The following is a 21,524-nucleotide window of genomic DNA, read 5'->3' as shown; positions in this document are numbered from 1 at the left end:
CTCAATGGCTTCGTGGAGAAAGAAACACCCAAGGCACACCACACTGTGAAAAGACCTTATTTGCAGGTCACATACATTGCCCTAAGGAAGCCCGGTACGCTCTCTCAAACACACACGGATGTTTAAGGAGCAGGATGGTGCATTTTTTGACTGTGATGTTTTGAGCTTCTTTTTTTTACATTTTTTTTTATCAGGTATCACCACTAACGTTTGCTTGCTAGGTTGCTCCTCGTTTCACCGCCATCAAACATGTCTGTTCTGCTATCGTTATAACACACTGTCGACGAAAATTCAAGTCCCAATGAGATGTGGTAACCTATTTAGTAAACGTGTGTCTTGGTGTAATTTTGTATTAGTTTTTAAATTGAAACTAAACATAGCAGCCGGTTTTTCCTCTTTAGACAAATCTATCCCCATTGCTGAAACAGCACATCTAAGTAAGCCTCTTTTGTAAAAAACAAAAAAAGAGATCAGTAGGAACAATATTTGTGTCGTCTATGAAACTGAAAAGTAAGCCTACTGCTCTCCCCAGCAGATGTTGAGCACACAGGCACTGCTAGCTAATTTGCAGCTAATGTTTGCCCGTTGCTGCTATCAACGCTGAATCCATGGGTAAATGCTAGCAACAGGTGGCATACAAAGTAAGCATAATAGAGTTGTTTTTTGGCACCCATAAATGTCGATCGAACGTCATCTCAGAATGACAGTGTGCCTTTCATGTCGGGACTCTCGAGTGCAACACATCGGGACGGGAACAACTCCAAGATAAAACGTTGCAGAGCATTCATGTCCATACTTTATTTGATAAAGATTTATTTTGAAGTTGGCCTTCTTACCACATCTCGCAGAGCATTAACAATTGTTATTGCGATTGGCTTGACATATGTTTTTCAAGGTACTTGAATTTTTTTGAATACCCTTCTAAAAAGTATTCAATCAGGTGGACCGAATACAGTTTCGCATCATATTTTTCAGACGTGTACATGCTTGAATGTGAAAACTATGGATCATTTCCATTCCCCTTCACAAGGTGTATGAATGTTTTTTCCAACATAGTGGAATTAGCCACAGCTGTGTCAACAAGATGAGGGCAACTTGACCTCACAACCTGCTAGTATGATTAATAAAGCCACAATCAATCTTTATCCACAAATACTAAATTGTCTTTATAAAAACAAATTAGACGTTAATAGCAATCACAACACCGAAAAAGCTGACGGGGAAAGAGCCGTGGTCTATGCCGGGAAACGGTTCACGGTGAGGTTGCTGCTGCCTTATCAGTCGGCGCAATCAAATACAGAGCCCATCCATGCACAGTGAATCTCACGGTCTCGTCTCGCATGTACAGCGTGGTCCAATTATATACAGAGGACGTGCTCCCTCTGACCTTGTTTCACGACTGATTGATGAGGTGCTGCTTGGCTGCAGAAGATCAAATAACTCCTTTCTGCTCCTTGATACCAGAAGCAGGAGACACATGCAAGTGTTCATCTCAGCTTGTTTTACATGCAGAACCATGGCACCCATTTAAAGCTTGCTGTTTTTTTTTAAATCATTGCGTTATGAACGAAAAGGCAAAAATATTGATTGTTCGAATCAGGTTTTCATTTGTAGCATCTGCCTGAAAAAGTCAGAGGTGCCTAATGTGCTCCATTAGATCAGATGGTTGTGTCTTCTGCCATCCTTTCACGGATAATTTTGGCATATGGTGGGGCGGCATAACATGATTCAGCTTTGTTCATTTCCTGCCCAAAGATCATAACACACTGCTGGGTAGAATTGACGTGGTTTATTGGGCCACTGTTGCAAATGCTTCCAAATCAAACGCTTATTGTTTTTGGTCTTTTCGCTTAACACGGTCTGTTTTCCACAGTTCCTCCCCAATATGCAAAGAGGCCGGCCAACATTTACGCCCATGAGTCCATGGACATCGTGTTTGAGTGCGAAGTCACGGGTACGCCAGCCCCCACTGTGAAATGGGTCAAGAACGGCGATGCGGTCATACCGAGCGACTACTTCAAAATTATTGTAAGATTGTTTTCCCTCTTTGGTGCTAACATTCTACTCGTTGTCTGTAGTCCCATTTTTGGGGGGGCATAATTATCTACCAGCTTTGCACATCTAGATTTTGAAATATTTGCAAAATAGCATAGTCATAAAAATAAGATATTTCATAACATCATAAAGGGAATGAATGCAGAAGTACCTTTGTCCATTTTGAACTGAAAGGCGCATTTTAAACTATTTTTATCTGTTCAGGAACAGAGCTGCAGCTAATGCTTTCAAAATAATTAAATCATCTATTAAATATTTTGTTGTTTTATCGACAAATTGGTAAAAACAAATTTTAGCTTCCATTCATTCAATAAAAAAGGACATTTCAAATTGACAGTGCTGAAAATATAAAACAAATTCCGCAAATGTCTTATTTTGATTCAACACAAAGATAATAATTCTGCTTATGTTGATGACTACAGAAACCATATATTTAATGGTAAGAGGCTGAAATTCCAAGAATTGAGACAAATTTTAAATTAGATCTTGAAGCGATAAATTGATCACACAAAATGATTATTGATTAATTTGAAAAATGCTTAGTTGTCAATCATTGCAGCTCTAAATTAAATAGTTCCGACTTGTACAGCAATTATTAGAGAAATATTATTTTGGCAAACACCAATGTCGTTTATTTAAAACTGTTGTGACTTTTTTTTCAACTTTTTTTTTTAAATAATTGCACCTGCTATTATATCTCTCTTTATAACCTTCTAACCTCCTCTCTTCTTTTCTCCATGTTGATGCGTTGTGTAGAAGCAACACGATCTACAGGTTCTTGGCCTGGTCAAATCTGACGAAGGTTTCTACCAGTGTCTGGCAGAAAACGATGCAGGAAACATTCAATCCAGCGCCCAGCTCATCATTTTGGATCACGGTACGCTCCACAAACACCCACTCATGCTCAGGGCAGAATAAACCTATTAAGATGGATGATAATCAAAAATTGATTAAGCGCATTAGTTAACTCAATTTTCATGCCCGATAGGCCTAGTATCTGATCATTTTGCTCTTATGACAAAGAATAGTAGTGTTTTATTTATGGAACAGACAGGTAGACCAAAATTCTGACGTTTTTTTAATCTTACTTAACAGTGCATTTAGGGTTGGTAGTATTGCACATCTCTTGTACTAAAACATGCTAAAAGAGAATGAAAGCGTTACATTTTGGTTGAACTTGACTTGACAAATAATACATGAAAAGCAGCACTAAAGGGCGTATTGCAGAAATGTGGAAACTGTGGAAACAAGCTTCTGGCTGCTGCCACTTGCACACATTATAGTCGTCATTTATCTGAATATTGGCTTTAACATAAACTCTTTGCTGGAAAGATGATAGCCTCTGCGGGGCTACAGTTTAGCCATTTTTTTGCAGCTAAAGTATGCTATGCTTCTTGCTCACATACAGGGTAACCAGGCACAGCGGCACATAACATCAGTCATTCAGTAAAAGAGACTTGTGGAAAATGTATGACTGTTAGTTCTTGTGCCATTACCTCTGAACATTATCAGAAATGTAATAGAACATAAATTCAACCTCATTTGCAAGTTGATGACGTTCCAATTCTAAGCCGCGGGGCCAGTTGCAATCTCCCTGCTAAAAGGAAAACAAATAGAACAGGGCATCCTATCAGTGCTAAAACTGCAAAAAGCACAATAAAGCTCTTGTGTGCAATGAGGAGGAATAAGACACGTTTTTGTTTTTTGGAACATGAATGTTCCGTACAAGAAAGCAAGGAAGTTTGAAGTCAGCCCCAATCACAGCAAGCAATAAGGTTCTTGAATTTATTTGTTTGCAGTCGGGTCTTTCTAATGTTACGGATCCCAAAATATCCACCCCATATTGAAGCTTTCGTTTGTGTGTCTGTTGTTGAAGGACGCCCTTGTTGATACTGATTGGTCAACACAGTTTTGTGACATGCTCTTACGAATGAACCCAAGTAGGAAAGAAGAAGAAATCAAAAGTTCCTTTTTCCATGCATATTGACAGTGTTCTTGTTTATAGATAGTCTCATTACACTGCACTGCTCAGATTGCATTGCTGTACTTGAATTTTCTAGTGAGTTACACTGTTGCAGTCCTTAGACGTGGCTCACGTATCACACCCAGCTATTACTATTCAGCTTGCCCAGTCTGCAGTAGAAGCATAAATCTCATCAGAGGTTATTTCATGTATTTATTATTCTATAAGAAGCAAAGTGAGTTGTACTGCTTAGTGGAATTGTGGCTTAAGAGGGAAATAAAGAGCAGCCGGCGGCAAAAAACTTGGCCGATACTCGTTAGTGATCTTTATCTTTGCGGCTTCTCTCTTTGTTGTTCATCTGATTATCCTCACAAGTGGCTGTTTGGAATAGACAAAGGTCAGTTTTCAGCTGTAGATTCAGCTTGGTAGCTGGCGTTAATGAAAACATATGCCTTTTTGCACCATTCATGACATGAAACATGAGAGTTCAGCACAAAGTAAAGTGCATAGAATTCTAAGAACTTGAGGCCTTGTAACCAGGCGTATTTAAACCCACATATTAAACTTTTGTTCACATGGCTTTGTTAATTAAAAAACCAAACCAAAACAAAAAAAAACACTACTACACGAATCCGCATGGTTCGGTTTTATTCATTTACAATGCCACTAGGCGGCATTAGAGTCGCAGAATTCTGTCCAATTAGAAAGAAGGGGTGTCTCCTAACTCACTGGTGTCAGGAAATAGAGAGTCGAGAAATAGAGGGAAGTTGTAAATCTTCGCTAGATGCAAGGGCGGATTCGGAGGATTCGGCAAATCTCCACTTTGACCGGAATTTTTAAGACGTTCGGTTGTCTCCGGCTTGCCCTATCTGCGATATATGCCAGATAGGGCAAGCCGGAGACATTTACCAGCCATTTGCAAGGAATCCGGCACGCGTAGACTTTGCCGAAAAAACAATTGAATTCTTCTCACTTCAGCAAATATGCAACGTTTAAAGGTACATTTGTGGCCCAGGTTTTCTAAAATAGTATTCTAAATGATCCTCAACATTCCACATGTGCATTATCGGTCAGTAGTTGCAAACAGATGTGAGTCAATTAGAAACCAAATGCCAAAAGTGGACATTAAAGGTACCTAATTATGTTGTTTCACAGAGGCCCATGAGGTTTTCTGTAATGCTTCTTTTGAAGTAGTCATATTCAGACTGGTCGTCTGGTGAACATGCTTATCATATGATGTGCGTGTGTGTGTGGTTTTTTTTCTAATTGGGATACAAAGGAAGCAAGCACTTTAGGTAGCCCTTCGGTGCAATGCACATCACTGACGTGTTTTCATAAATTGGGCTGCAATCTGTGGAGGTTTCCAACGTACAGTCTGTTATGAATGGAAGGTCGTGAGAAGTGTCAGCAAAAGATTATGACATCAAATTGGACAGAATGCCAATCTCTGTTACCGCTGTTGTTTTTTTTTTTTCATTTGATTGTTTCATATTCATGCCGTAGAAGATTCTCTAATGTCATTTACTGTACTCGTGACAAATTTCCGCATCAATGTAAACTCATGTTAGGGTGCAGCTGTAGGTTAGGAACTGCCTGGACCCTCAGTATATGTATTTTAGAATATATTAGCAGCTAATTATAGTAATATAATTTATTCAAATCCAGCCTTGGTTCAGAGCAGTTGGAAAAGATCTAACTTCAATTCTGTGAAGATTTGCCAATCCTTTCCTCAGCCATTATTGCTGTATAAGCGGTATCGTCCTCAAAATGATGGGGAAGGAATTTCATCAGCTGCTGCTATTTAAGCACTTCTTGTTACATCTTATTTCAATAGTGTCCTGCAGTCTTTCACAAACAATTCTGGCCACATAATTTTGTCAAGTGTGTGTGCATGATATTCTGGCAGTTGCCAATTATAGCTTGGCGAGGAAACTGGTCATGTTTTTCAACTTTGAGGTTAGACAAAGCAGTCGTTGAAATGATTTCCGCAGATGGTATAAAGTCGAAGTCTGATCAAATGACACAGTGTTGAATTTGATACCCGTGGTTTACTGTGCAGTTTCTTTTTGCTTAGTTGTGGAAATCTAAAGCAGAGACACACTTTCAGCATTTGTGCAGTCTAAGCTATTAATAGATAATTATAGTGGTTAGTTGCATGTGTAGTCTTAAACGTACTGCAGTCAGAATTTAAAAAAGAAAGACCCTAATACAGTTGATAAATTATTTACGTTTTATCACAAAAGATGAACGTTTGAATGTCTGCATTTACCCAAAAACAAAATGAGTGGAGCCTCTTAGGGCCCCACTGTACATTCACCAATCAGACGAAATAAGTCACGAAGAGTCTGAATGTCTGTATGCAGCGTCCAATTAGTTAAACACTGTTTTTATGACATAGCTGTTGGGGGTGCATTTGGGGATGTTTTTGGTGGATTCAGCATGTTGATTTGGCATTGGACTGTCATGATATTTGATCACACTGTTTGGTATCACACTGTTTGGTGCTTAGCTAACAAATCAGTGCACGGGCATGTACAGAAAGTGACGAATGACGATAAAGTAAGAAAAAAAAAAGCCTTGATAATGTCACTTAGTTTATACATTGTCCCCTTCCGCATTTCAATGTACAATGCCTCTCTGGATGGAAGCTCGAGAAGATGACCTAATCACTAGGGTATAAGTTAGTTAGTTAGTCTGTCAAGGGCAGAAGTGTTCGCTTCACGTGGGAGTTCGTCAGGAGCAAAAAAGAAAGTGCAATGCAGATAACTTTATTTTATATCCAGCCCCTGTGAAGAGCTTGCGAGTTGTCTTTATCTAAGAATGAAGAGAAGTGACTCCTGCCACAGGTGGTATGGAGAGGTATTACTTCTCACGCTTGCGCAGAAGGTATTCAATTACCAGATTTTCGCAGCCATAAGACGCAGAGAGAGGCATACTCTTAGTTGCGGGTGGTATTTCAGTATTTAACACACACACAAGACGCATCGTGGGATGGGATCTGTACTTAGGGTACTTAGGGTACAATCAATCAGGTTCACACGGTGTTGCTTGCAAATGAAGTTCAAGCATCTTCTGGTGGGTCGCATTTGAACCTTGTCAAATTGGTGTATCTAGACCTATAGTTTGCTCTTTGCCCCCAGTTATTTTGAAATATCCTTTCATATATGGAACGTTCTGTGCCCTCAATCAAACATCTACCATAAATTGTACAATCGCTATGACACAAGCTAGCACAAAATTCAGTTTGGATAGAGCACTCAAGCTCTTTGAGCTGCATCTATTACAAGCATAATACATTCAAATGGTGAACCTACTGTAAATGCGTAACCATCCATGAAAAATGATTGAACAACATTCTGTTGCCGCTTTTGTGCAACAACAGGTTGAAGATCTTTGAAATAGATGGCTCAATATGTTTGATACCAAGTCTCTTAATCTTGCCTTGTCTTAATGGTAGCATTATTTAATTCTCCCGCTGTTAAGACGACAAACAGAAAAATGTAGTGCTCCCATCCCATCAGATGTATGATTCTCCTACAGTGAAATGGAAATGTGCCATTACTGCCACTCCTTGTAATTTCCTCCATTACTCTTTTGACAAAGTATACTAAAAAATAACCAATAGATACTGTAAGTTTGAAAATGTGACATCTTTGTTTTTTGGTTCGCTGACTTTTTGGGAGATAAATCTATGCTATTGTTAAAAATAGAATTAAATATTAAAACTGGCTGTCGTAGTGCAAACAGTAATTAATTCCACATGGACCACTTCTCCTTGAAGGGGCTTTGTATCGAACAGTCTACAGTACTGCATATTTACTGCTGTGTTTCTGAACAAACACACCACCAAGTGTGTTTGTATGAACAGTCATTTAGAATTTAGTTTTCTTCCATTTTAAGTACTTTTTTCGAATACTTTTCAATGTTATTTTTTCCGTAAAGAGAAAATAACAGAAAAACTCTTGATTGGATGTAAAATAATGACTGAAATGTCAATTACGTCAGAGTTGAAGTGCATTTTAGGGGGATCCTGTGGATTCCCGTCAAAGTCTCATACCTGTAATTTTTTTGTGGGCAACAAGTCAGACACTCCCATGAGAAAACAGTTGCCACTTTAAAGGTTGCCTTCTTTATCTTTGGATATTCATGATGTGAGAGGAAGTATTATGCGAATGTATAGTCGACAACTGCTTGACCTCTTGGGTTTAATCCAACTCTGTTTTGTAAATATTCATTACTGTATAGTCAACATGACATGTGTGGTGTAGAAAAAGTAGACTTTGCTAGGAAAGCATCAGATATAAGTGCAACCACAAACTCTGTTTCCACCAGTGTTGTGTTGATTGCACAATAACATACTTACGCATACACAAACAAGCATAGAACATTTACAGTGTTTACATTGACATTTAACTCAAACTTGGCTCTCAAATTTTGATCAGTTTTCCCCTAGAAATAAGAGAAATGCCTCCCATTAACGAGGTGATCAGAAGGAAATCGGTGATTAACTAGTTTTCCCCTGCCTACCTGCTTTAAGCACATTATAAAAAATAAAACAAAAAAATCTTTTCAAGCTATTCCTCAGCACGGTCTTACGGTTCCACACTCAAGGATTTCTTAAACCATTACATAATGTAACTTTGAGACAATGAAGATTTGCTTGCACAGTCGGTGCTAAAAAGCAAAAGAACAGAAGACATTTGAAAATGGGACATTTAAAAATAGTTCAACAAATCCATGTATTATAAAAATCAGTTCCATTAATGCTAACAACGCAGACAAAATGCCACGGATGGGCAAACAGAAATTAGCATCAGCGTTAGCGTAAATGTTACCCAAACGTCATATAGCTAACCTTCAAGAAAACTATTACTGACTACGATTACACATTGAGCAGTAAAAAAGTAGCCAATGACTTTACTCACAGGCATGTATTTGTCAGCTCTAAGGTAACGACTATTATAACAGCTATCACTCAAGTTTAATTGCGGACCTTCTCTGCTACCACTTGTATTATGTTGCAAATCTTAGAGCAGACTTTGCCGGTGCTATACAAAGGCACAAACTCTAAATTTGGTTTTGAAACCTATCAAAATGTTATCTTAATATCGTGCAAGGGGCACAACGGGGGCCCTAACAATCAATGGCGGTCGACTGCAGTGTAAACACACGCCTTAAAAAGAAATGGTTAGAAGGAGCTCACTGCTCTTTTGTCACGGTGATGGACTGCAAAAGAGGGGGCGGAAGGATATATTGGAAACTCACGCAACATAAAATGTAATGATAAGCAAAGCTGTGCAGATTTCATGAAACAAAGCAGTCAAACTATTTTTAAAAAGCACTAAGACAGGAAGCAGATGGGTCGAGCACTCCACTGCCTTTGCTCATCACCCTTATTCCCTGTTCAAATCAGGACTTTATAATGGGAGGCTCAGAGATCCTTTCCTCCAGCTTGACTATCACTGAATAAAAGCTCAAGCCTCCCCTGGGAATACTGTGCACTCCATCATCTGCCAGCAGGGTCACTGCTGGGCCAGCAGGAGGCTAACGCTTAGTGCTGCCAACGTGTGAACATGCCGGCGCAGCGTACACCGGTCAGATGCCATCAAATGTGCAACTTCAGCACTAGACGCTAGTGTCAATATGAGATGGTTAGAAACATGTCAAATTCTGCTGGGACACTGCAATATGCACACAAGTCACAGCGGGTACAGCTGGGAATATCAAGGGCTTCATACTCTGACTGGCATACTGTCTATTTAACTCAAATCAACTTTGTTTATAGAGCACCTTCAAAACACACATGTAAGATAGCAATTGGACATATTAAAATTTAGGTGAGCACCGCTATCAGATTAATGGCGATCAGTCGATTACAGCCAGAGTAAATCCATCGTTGAATAATACATTCTTGCGTTACTCTCGATTTTAATCTCTATGATTTTGTATGGTCATAAGATCCGCTTTTATGCCTCAAGCTTCTTGGAGATTTGAAAAAAAAAGGTCAGTCACACACTGATTGCCTGTCATTGTGTTTGGCATAGCCTGATAGGGCCCTGTTGCAGGTGGACGGGTAGAAGGAAGACATAAACATGGAAGAGCGTCTGAGAGTTGTCCGTTCGATTAAATTTAAACGCCCGACGGAAATTTTAACAAAAGTATACTGATATGCATTCTTTGTAAGAAGGATGTTGCTTGCCACAGAAGCCGTTCAAGTTTAGTCTACCCCATAAACGCAAAGCGTCCTGCCGTCACTGCAGCCATAGTTAAAAATGGCAACAAAACAAAAATGTGGAGAGCCAAAGCAAAGCTCATATTCGAATTAAGCTCTCAACACTCCATGTTTTAGCAAGGCGTCATGGGGAGAAGTATGAGTAAATGTCACCCATGTTACATGACCCTAACTTGAATACAGATGTTCCATGGACTACATAAAACAGAAGAAACTCAGATGCAACAAAGAGCTTCAGTTTTGGTTATAGTTTTCCTAGTTTAACTGTCGTGGATGACATGAGTACAATGTGTTTTATTGATGGTAGAAAGTATGAAACGGATATGATGCCTATTTGCAACATCACATCTGTACATCACAGTCTCAATCGAGGCTAACGCAAGTAGCATAACCCGTTTTGCTAAGGCACGTAAACGGAAGCACTCAGAATGTTTCAGAAGCCCACGTTTGGACATAATCCGACTTTAACCCAAATATTGACTGTGCGTACGTGTTAACTAATGCTAAAACTCATGCTGCCTCATAAAGCAGCAAATATGTGTTTTTTAGGTATACTTAACCATTAAAATGCAAGGCTTTTCACTACAACCTTAATCTCGTCAACTATTTAGTGAAGAAGGCATTATTATACCTTTGGTGGGAATTCTGTATGTGCTTACTGGCCTTCATTCACTAATTCACAAGCTCCAAAGGTCAGTCAAACTCAAATCATGATTTTAACGAGTCAAAAGATGAGACCACTGTTAGCACTTAGCAAAGACTAATAAGGTGCACCTGATGGTCTAAACTGCTTCAAAAATGCACCTGAATCTAGCTCAACCAATAAGCATTGCTTCAAACTAATAGTTTACTTAGGACAGTGCTGCTTTTTATTATTATTTTATTTCTAGTTATGAGTAGACATTTTAAAAGAAAGTCTTATAATACATTCAGTTGAAGTGAAAATGTCATCCCGTTATATATGCTCATCATGTGGCGTGATTAGTGTGCGCGTGCGTGTGGGCGTTGCCGTGTGTGTTCATCGTAGACCTTTAACTCTAAATTGATTGTGGAGAGGAAGAAATCATCTGCTACCAAACTGTTGAGCCTGTAGTGGCTTGTCCTTCACAGATGCCGCTCACGCTGAGTGTATATTTGTGCATTTAAAGCATCTGTTTCCTTGGTGAACTTTTCAATGCGTTGTATTCATTCAAGCGTGGAGAATAGCTTTGCTTTATTCATAAACGGCCTGTCATCTAAGTGCTAACTGAAATGTTACGGGTGCCAATTTTGCTGTTATTTTGCCCCGGAATGAGAAAAAAAACAACAACTCAAATAGCCTTGGGTGCCTGCGTCAGTGCTGTTTTTTGAAGGTCAGTCTTGTTATAAATACCGGTTTATGCCTGACAGCTTGCACCTGCATGGGACTTTTGTTTTTGTTTTGTACTCCTTTCAACATTTGCCCTTATTGCTCACTTACGCTGTCCTCCAACATGCAGTCATCCAGGATGCCAAGCTAACAATTTTGGATGTGCTAAGTCCTCCGGGCACGCTAATTAAGGTAGCTAACCACTTTCCTTTCACGCCCTTTCCTTAGCGGCAGGCGGATGACCCCTGCGAGCGGCGCCACCAAAGCTTTTATGTTTCCTGTTAGCACCCATCCGCTCGGTCTCCGTTGTACCTCCCAGTTTCCAGAAGCTAAAAATAGATCAGGGAGAAACATCATTGTAGGACACCATACTGTCTGGTGGTGGAGTGGTATTGACACTTCTCAGTAGTTCTCATTCACACCTGTGTATTCAACACACCCTATGCTTTATGTTTCAACTGGAAATTAAATTAAAGTGGTAACGCTGTTACGCGTCATCAATTTGCAGATGCAAATACAATTGTGTGTGGTTCGTCCTAAGTCCATCTCCCTCTGTCCCCAGACACTTGCGGACACCTTATTTGGAATAACTCATATATATGTACCTGTACATCAAGTGAGTCTTGACGTTTTGCTTATGTATTAACTTTTAACGTTTTTACTGCAAAGTTTAGAAACAGGTGGTTAGTTAGGCAAAGTAACCATGAGCCAGTGTAATTAAAATGATTGACAGGTTAAAAAAAAAGAAAATGCAGTACAATATTGTCCATACTTTCCCGCTAGTCTAAACACAACATTCTGGAAATGGAAGTCTTCTGACTAATGGAGTAGTACCTGTGATAAGTTGCCTGAGGATAACCAGGGTTGGCTCCATCATGCCCGTGACCCTCGTAAGGATTAGTGATTTAGATAATGAATGGACGGATTACTGTACATTTCGGAATATTAGCCACTAGTTTTGTTCTTGACATTTGAACCCTGGAGTTTAGTTCAGTGTGACAAATTTGCTGTATTTTTGCTTGCCGCCAGGGGGTAATCTCCCGGTAAATGAAGGAAGATGGAACAAGACACTATGATAATAGTGTTTGAACTTTTACTCACCACCAGGGGGCACTATCCACTAGTAAACACACATCAGGCATGTTGTTTTTGTGTTGGCTCAGTAATTTAATAGCTTGTGAAACAATGTTATATTTTAGTTGGTCATCATATAATTAGAACAACCCAAAAAATACCTCCCTACCTACCATAAAAATTGCAGTGTTGTACAAAAACAAACATGACAAATCCATAAAGATTTAAGCATACCACACGGTTCTTGGTTGTACTGGTAGGCAAAAAGTTGTCTCATTCATTCATCTTGTGCTCCCTCCATGTAAAAGTCTGTTGCTCCAAGGTAGAAAGACCAATGCAAACGGCGAAGTGTGTCTCCTAGCAGCTCAAGCTCGGGTAGGAGGCTCTGGAGATGAGCAGCATCATTGGATGTTTTGATGCGCTCGAAAGGCAGGCAAGCCCAAGGGGCCTTGCTTTCCTTTCGCAGCCAGCCTTTGGCATTTACATTGTTTACCATATCTGTACATCTTCATTTACATGCCCCAAAGAGGGCCAGCGTGATATTGCATACATGTTTCTGGAGGTGATGTGTATTTGTGTGACAGCTTTTGTTGAAGTGAGACAAAGAAGAAGAAAAAACACATTGACTCACGAGTAGTGCATGGACCATGACTGTGTGCATGGGAAGGTGTACTGTGATGTGTATCTGATTCACCCGCACCTCCCCCCCGTCTTTGGTACCTATTGGGATGTTGTCAATCTCTGAACATACAACATGCAAGTGTACACATCCCGATCTGTTTAGCTCTGTGGGATATAAGTTGTCACTGTTTATAGAAACCATATTACCCTCGAGTTAGATCCAGGGGGTCTAATACAAACAGATTCATGGTCATGCTTTCCTTGAATCCTCACTGCTGTGGCATTGAAAAAGAGGCTTCAAATAAAAGGACGGCAGCTGGATTTCTGAGGAAAAAAAACTGTTTTGATTGCTGCATGGCAAAATATATTTATTTGCAAGTAAATGTAACCTCTTTATGCATGTGTTGATTTATCACATCAGATCACATTTTGTACTCACCTTAAAAGGAAAGCTTACTGACAAAACGTCCTTCTGTGACCCACACCAAATACTGTACTTGAGGTTGGCATATTTTCAACTCTTTCTTCGTGACTATATCGAGGTAGTCACATTCCTATAGTGCCGTATGATCATAATCCTAAAAAAGATTGACAGTGTTCCTCACGTCTTGTGGTGATGGGGACTGAAACACAACTTTACAAGTAATTGTTATACGGCTATAGACTATAGTTATTACAAGTTTAGAGTAGCTCATAGATGCCACAAGACGGGGTACTTTGTCTCTTCTAATGGACAGAAGAATAGCCTGTCTAAATGAATGTTTCGCCTCATCTCAACATAGTTCTTTGACTCGGATAGAGCTAAACAAAACTAAATGAAGCCATACAGAGCAATGTGTTTTTATTAGACAGGAATATGGATTGTACAAGCACAGCAAACAGATGAGAATTTTAAGTTAAGGGTGGGTGTCTGAACTTGGTCCTCGAGGGCCGGTATCCTGCATGTTTCCCCTCCACAACTGATTCCAATGATAAGGTTCATCATCAGGGTTCTGCTGAGTTTGCTGGTTAGCTGATCATTTCAATCTGGTGTGTCTGGGAAAGAAACCTGGAAAATATACAGGATACCGGTCCTCGAAGCTCGGATTTGGACACGCCTGATTTCATTGGATGATGACGTTTGATAACAAATAATCTTTGAAAAGATTAAAGACCGGTGAGCAAGTACATCTCACATGCGGAGGTTGAGAGTTTGCTTCCCACTCTGCTCTTCCATGTGTGGAGTTTGCATGTTTTCCCCATGCCTGCGTGGGTTATCTCCACGTATTCCAGTTTTCTTATGACTCTTAAATGGCCTTAGGTGTGTTTGTGAGTGTTTTTGTGTGCCCTAAATTTGACTGGGAGCCTATTGAGGGTGTCTCCTACCTACTGCCCAAAGACAGCTGGGATAGGCTCCAGAACGTCTGCGGCCATTGTGAAGATAAGGGGTTAAGATAATCGATGAATGGATTAGTTGTTTAGATGATAGATGGATTTCTCACAGCTTGATAAGGAGACTACTTGTTTGCATATTTACTTGCTCCACCTTCCATCCAATACTGGTCTAACGCTGTCAAAGAACCCTAGAAAAAAATGGGAACTGGAAGAAAAACATGTTGCAATTCTGTGGGGATTTGTACTTCTTGAAAGGAACTGAACAAAACACACTTGGTTAGCCATTTATTCTTGGACACAACCATCTGCAATTGCCTCTCTTTGTGGTCCACTCATTTGCTGAATTTTTATTCTGCGGCTCGGTTGTCATGAATAGCCAGATCAGATTTAGGCAGTTGTGAAAATGAGCCGTTGCGGAAAAGAGCCGCGGTCGTCAGACGTTGCTCCCAGCCACCAATAATTTTCCACAACATTTACCTCAGAACCATTAAAGCAATTAACGGGGTATTGTTTTTGCCTGGCCACTTTATTGTACCCTTAAATTGAATTGAACTCTCAGCACAAAAGGAACCATTCTTGTACCTGATTGAAGTGCAGGCACTGTTTCCAATAACACTTTCTGCTTAACAGATTCACATTGTCCCTATTTAAAATTCTAAATGTTTTCTTTTTAAAATGCTGACATTTCAGCATTTTCCCAAATAAATTCCCATGCAAAGTCCCTCTTCATTTTCAATGACACGAACAACAAAACAGATTCACATTGCTCCCATTTTAAATTCTGAATGTTCAGCTTGTTCAGTTTCCCTAGGAAATTAATATCAACATACCAAATTATCACACCTCACAGAGGATTCTACATTCATTCCCACTTTCAATACCTCATTCTACTATATGTCATTCAATATTATTCCATGTTTTTCTATTTCTCTGAATCATTCAAAATTATTTCAAGTTTCAAGATTTTCTTTGCCAGCATTTCAACTTTCCAATGTAATTCCTCCAGAAATTGCAAATGTTGAGATTGCGATTTTTATTTATTATTTTTTATCAGAGATGGGATTCTTGTTGCAAAAAGATGGAAAAGCACAAATAAAGTGTTGCTCTGTTCATTTTTTCATAACACATTCCATGACATGTCTATATAAATGAAAAAACTTGAAATGTTTTATAATTACATTACAACATGTAATTCCAAACATTTTTTTTATTTAGAATTTTATTTACTGCAATAATACTTGGACTTAAGTTTTCAAATTATGATGATGATGCTATCAATATTATTATTTTTATTATTATTTTAATAATAAAATAAAACATATTTTTAGTAACAATCATAATAAATTATAAAAAAGGAAAAAAATAAACTGGAAAAAATAATTACGTGCACATCTAGGCACCCCCTTTGTTATGAAGCCTCGACATCACTCTGATGCCACCCGTTACCTTCAAAAGTAACAAAACGGGTAAAAGCCAAGTGAGTCAATCAAAACTTTCACAAGGCACCGTAAAGCTATGCGCTGCTTCAGTATAAGCCGCACTGCTTTTTGACGACATTGTGCATTCCTTTTGTCAGATCTAAGTCCATGACTGGAATCGACCATCATAGTCATGCAGGAGTTGCTTCTACTAAGTTATATAGTAACCATTATCAAAGATAATTAAAAATGGCAGCTTATCCTAAGATTTGTTTTATCTTTTGCAAGAACCTGGCATGTTTTGCTGCATTTGCCCTTATTGGCCCCAGTCCTGTGTGTGGCTCTGGCAGATATGAATGCCTACTTTTCGTTGGAGCCTGAGTGATTCTCTTATCTGTGCACTCAGACCGTTTGATGAAGTGCTTGGCTTATTTTAAGAGTCCCACACAGGGATGCTGCCAGTTATTCGGGGCTTGATAAATAAATAAATAAATAAATATATATATATATATCCATTCAGCGGCTACGCTCGTAACTCGAATTGCTCGTATGACGGGCAATCCAAACTATGTTAATTAGTGAATGCGTGCAACGCGTGCAAAAACCTTAGGTAAAAACATCACAACTTTATACACATATTAAAAATTAGTAACAATCTACTGTACGGTTAAATTAACATAAATATACAAAGGAAAAATGGCATTTACCTTTGGGGCGACGTGACTTGAGCTGGGTGGAGGCGAAGGGGAGCTGAGACCAACCCGCAGAATTTATTGATTTATTTTCTTAAACAAGAACTTTTCTCAAACTAGAACATATCACCGGTGATTTCCTTCTCTTTAATCCATAATAGAAGAAGCCTCTCCATTTTGTCGATCGAGGTCCGTCTCCCGGCAAGGAAAGTCTTGCCCTTAGAAGATTGCCGAGCGGTTACGGCCATACTCACGAGCAAGTTTAACCATGCGTGCGCCTCCTTCGTATTTTTTTATTATCTCCTGTTTGGTTTCTATTGTCATCATCCTCTTACTTCTTCCTTTACCGCCACTCGCAATTTTAGAAGCCATGTCTAACGGATAAAGTTTACAAAGTCTTCACAACATTCCTTCCTTCCGTTTTTGACTGATTTTCTCTCCTTCCTTCCATCCCGACCAGCTGTGCCATCAAGCTAAATAAAGGCGTTCGGTCAATAGCATATCGGCATTTCTGTGATTGATGTGACACCGTGACTGAGACAGTGACTGTGACATTATAAGAGCAATAGCGTTCAGCGTTACCGCGACCAGCGTGAACATTTGATTTTGTTGATGCAGCAAAGCGAAAATAATTGTACAAATACATTGACCGGCATGTCAGATTGTTCGTAAGACGAAAGGATTGTGCGTGTGTGTATAATATATATATATATATATATATATATATATATATATATATATATATATATATATATATATATATATATATATATATATATATATATATTACTTTGGGCCTTACTGCTGCCCCTAAAATAACTATTTTCTAAGTCCAATGTCAGTCATGAGCCCTTGGAATCTTCATCACTTTTCTCCGTTTTACGATGCCCCGTGTCACATCTCCGGAAAATACCAGAAGGCTATTAGACAAGTCCGAAATTGTTAAAAGTTGAACTTGTAAAGCTTTTAAATGGATTCTATCAGAAGTTGGCTTTATTTTTATCACATTATTTTTACTATGGTCTAGTGTCCCTCGCAGCCCTCAAATTTATTACAAGATATTTAACACAAACCTTTGGCAAACAGCCTACAGGAGCAGCTGTGAACTAGTGTTTAAGAATGACACCTGTGACCAAAGGGCTGGAAGTCCAGAATATTACTCACAGTTCACCTTGCTCCCTACCACTGCTCCAATATGTCGTTGACTCTAATAGTGTTCTTTTTTTTTAACTTGAGCTCCAGTTCCACATTCTATTCATATTAAGACAAATGCTTCACTGTACTGGTCTTTGTCCCACTTGTCTTATGTGTTGGTGGCCCAGATATATTATGCAGGTCTGAAGTAACCTTCCTCATTAAAGCCCTAATGCCGCCTATTCATTACCTTCAGCACAATGACTAATGATACAATTAATCAGCTATGAATGGAGCTTGGCAATTGCGGTAGGACGCTGACATTTCCTGACTGTAACAACCTCGAGCCTACATGTTCAAGACAGATTGGACAGACAAACACTGGTTACTCTGCTGCATGTCTGTTATTTGCAGATGACGTGAAAATTGAAGCGTCATTAGTGTCTTGACTTAGCCTGTGATGCTCTATGCACCCTTTTGGGCTTATTCGTGGTGCGAAGACCCATTTTTTGGTGATAACACTTGAATGGATCACTCCATTTTAAACGTAAAAAAAATCACAGCATAAATGCTAGTATTCTTCTTCATTGAAAATATTCGTTTTTTCCCCCAAATTCTCAATATATATGTATGTATATATATTTGAAAAAATATCATTCATATCTCATATCTTTCAATATCATTCAAAATGATATCAAATGTCAATATATCCTCCATAAACTTTTCACTGGTGAAGAACTATACCGCAATGTCCTTTACTTGTGACATTATTGCTCCATGTTATCTTTGTAGTTTGAGTATACAGTTGACCCGGCATAGCTGCCATTAGAACTTTGAAATTTGCATATTCGCATTATTTTTTCCAGTATCTGTTAATATTTTTTCTAAGGGGGGGCCGTACCACTTTCACAGAAATTATAGTTCGAATTAAGTTCCACTACCACCTTTTCAGTGGGCGTCAATTGCATCGGGATTTTTATTATTTGTAGGCTAGCTTGGTCCCTATGCCCCATGAATTGTGGGGGTCCACTGTAGATGTGCTGGTAAAGAGGGTTAATCACTGTGTGTGCGCATGTGTAGATGAGCATTTACTTTGAAGGAAAAAAGCTGCACATCTTTCACACTTGTGGTTTAAATAAATCCAAGTGGTAAACAAACCATCGAAAGGCAAACGAGTGGTTTTGCCCCGATGGAGCGACAGATGAATAAGCCAGCGCTCACTCGCATTTCAACACGCATTTCAATGTCTGTCAATAACGCAAGGTACACTCGAAATGTTACTTCGGTGTATTTGAATTTTGTTCCCATCGCTTCCCCTGACCTGCACGCAAATGGAAATATGTTGTGTGCACTGACATTCCTTTCCATAAGGTTTGGTCCGGGCCACTCGCCAAGCAAATGGAAAGAAGATCTTGCCGTGTCGTGCCACAGATTGTTCTCCCCGCCCCCTTTTCCCTCCCAAACCCTGATCAAATTAAATAAATCACTTGAATGTCTGCGGCCAGGCGGTGGAATAAGATGGAAAAGTGTTTGAAAGCATCATTTAGCATGTCTTGAGAGAGCACTTTGCCTTCAAAATGAACTTCCGTCTCAACATGCAAATGGGGCTTATCTCAACCTTAGCTCTAAAAAAGCCATTAAGGTTCTGTTCTAAATGATGAAGACTTCCTGACTAATTGGCGTTGGATGTCATGTGCAATTTAGAGTTGTGTTATAGAAAGCATGTGTAGTATCCCCCTTGTATTGTGCTTTGTCAGTGTAGTAGAGCTGTTTTAGTTGTTTTCTTGTGACACCAGACGTCTTTTTTGTTACGTTGTTGTTATTTTGTTTTTTCTTCTGTTTTTGTTTCCTTTCTTTCTTTCTTTCGTTTCACCGTCATTTGCATTCCACCTCCTTTTCCGCTCCCCTCCAAACTGTTCTCTTTTTCTGGGCAATATTTCTGCCATTTCCACACCCCATGCTGTCTCCGTTTCCCCTGTATTCCCTCACCCTTTCCCCGCCCACCTCCTCTTCCCCACCCCAAGATGTAGCTCTCCCCCCTCTCCCTCCCCCCTCACTGACTCCTAACACTACTGACCATGTAACGCCAGGATCCGGGGGTGTAGCTGGTCCAACAGGACCCACTCCCTCCGCCCCCCGCGACGTCGTGGCTTCTCTGGTTTCCACCCGTTTCATCAAGCTCACCTGGCGCCCGCCGGCTGAACCGCATGGAGACGAGCTAACCTACTCTGTTTTCTACAGCCAGGAAGGCACGAGCAGGTAATACACTGTCTACATTGTGATTGTGCCATGGGCGTGCTCCTCTGTGGGGGACCGCCGAGTGCATTCCTCAGCTTCGGGCCATTCCGAAAGGATCTCATTAAAGTAGTTAAAGCGCTTTTGAAAGCGCTATGTGTTTATTAATTAAAGCTAATTATTTCCTCTAAAGGGTTTTCATTGAGATTAACAAACACCGAGCATCGAAAAGCCCATTTCTGACACAATGCAGACTTCTTATGCATATTATCCAGAACATTCAAAGGCGAATTCAAGGAGCTAAAAGCAACTTTTACATTCCGATGTGGAGTTTGACTCTTTCGCTAGACAAGTTCAATCATTTCTTCATACTAGATATACTAACCTCTAAAGATTTGGGCTTTTGCCTGTTATTTTCCCTGAATGTTAATGCAAAGCTCAACAAGACATTTTTAGACAATTTAGGTTTTGTAGCAACAGCGTGGAGAAGGATGTTCTCTGCTCCACCATGACTGAGCTTCAGCTTTCAAATGAAGTTCCATAAAGTCTTGCTTGGATCATTCTGTTAGGAAAGCACTTGAGAGTCTTAAGTTCAAACCCCCTCAAGTGACTGTATGCCAGAAAGTCGCAGTGTTGCCCTCCAAAATCATATAAAAATTCTTCCAAGGCAAGAGTAGAAGCTGTTACCGTTGAAAAGGGGGATTTAGCATCCTTTTCTTTCTCCTTTTTTCACGCCTCGGGATGCGATGGCCAAATATCCCAATACTTCAATGTATGAACACTCAACCCTATTTTATCTTAGTTCAGTATTCATTTATTTATATTTCATAGTCAATATTTAAGGCATTCTATGCATATTATAACTCATCCTAGTTCTTTAGTCCTAATTCTTCAAAACAAAACAGAAGAGGTTTTTTTTTTTTTTTTTTAAATGACGAGCTACCAGTAAATTGCCCTTTTATCAGACTCCTAGGCTGGTTAAATGTATTAATGACAAAAGCCATCCGGTTGCCTTCTGCCAGAGTAAATGAACGAATTGCAGTAATTTTGAATTTCGAACCGATCCTTGTGTGAATGTGCAGTTACTCATGTTTATCATTTGAAACTAGAAACTAATTTCTGCAAATGCAACAGTGTTACGGCTGATGTGTGTGTCTGTTTATTTGTGTCCACATCAGGGAGCGAGTTGTAAATACAAGTCGACCGGGGGAGTTGCAGGTCACCATCCAGAATCTGATGCCAGACACCAAATATCGCTTTAGGGTTGTGGCCCACAACGTCAACGGCCAAGGTGAAAGCTCTGCCGGGCTGAAGGTGGCCACCCAGGCTGAAGGTGAGGAAAACACATGTCCACCTACATGTGCACACACCGCACTCC

The 21,524-nt window shown here is 39.7% G+C and overlaps 1 protein-coding gene across 11 annotated transcripts in view; it reads left to right on the top strand.

Annotated features, from left to right (window-relative positions):
* The window catches only part of neo1a (neogenin 1a), a 163,516-nt gene that overhangs the window by 110,868 nt on the left and 31,124 nt on the right, over positions 1–21,524 (top strand). For 7 of the 11 annotated variants that reach the window (XM_088413297.1, XM_088413296.1, XM_088413291.1 and 4 more), the window contains exons 6-9: positions 1,874–2,028; positions 2,812–2,932; positions 19,936–20,170; positions 21,325–21,479. In XM_088413297.1, the coding sequence (XP_088269423.1) occupies positions 1,874–2,028; positions 2,812–2,932; positions 19,936–20,170; positions 21,325–21,479 (666 nt within the window). The remainder of the gene's footprint in view (positions 1–1,873; positions 2,029–2,811; positions 2,933–19,935; positions 20,171–21,324; positions 21,480–21,524) is intronic. The other 4 variants (XM_088413299.1, XM_088413294.1, XM_088413298.1 and 1 more) reach the window with 1 other exon arrangement.

Source organism: Hippichthys cyanospilos, chromosome 4 (genome assembly GCF_059441005.1).
Source record: "Hippichthys cyanospilos isolate Australia breed blue-spotted pipefish chromosome 4, RoL_Hcya_1.0, whole genome shotgun sequence".
NCBI classification, from domain to species: domain Eukaryota; kingdom Metazoa; phylum Chordata; class Actinopteri; order Syngnathiformes; family Syngnathidae; genus Hippichthys; species Hippichthys cyanospilos.
The sequence above is the reverse complement of the archived record's forward strand: the minus strand, read 5'-3'. Positions and strand labels throughout refer to the sequence as shown.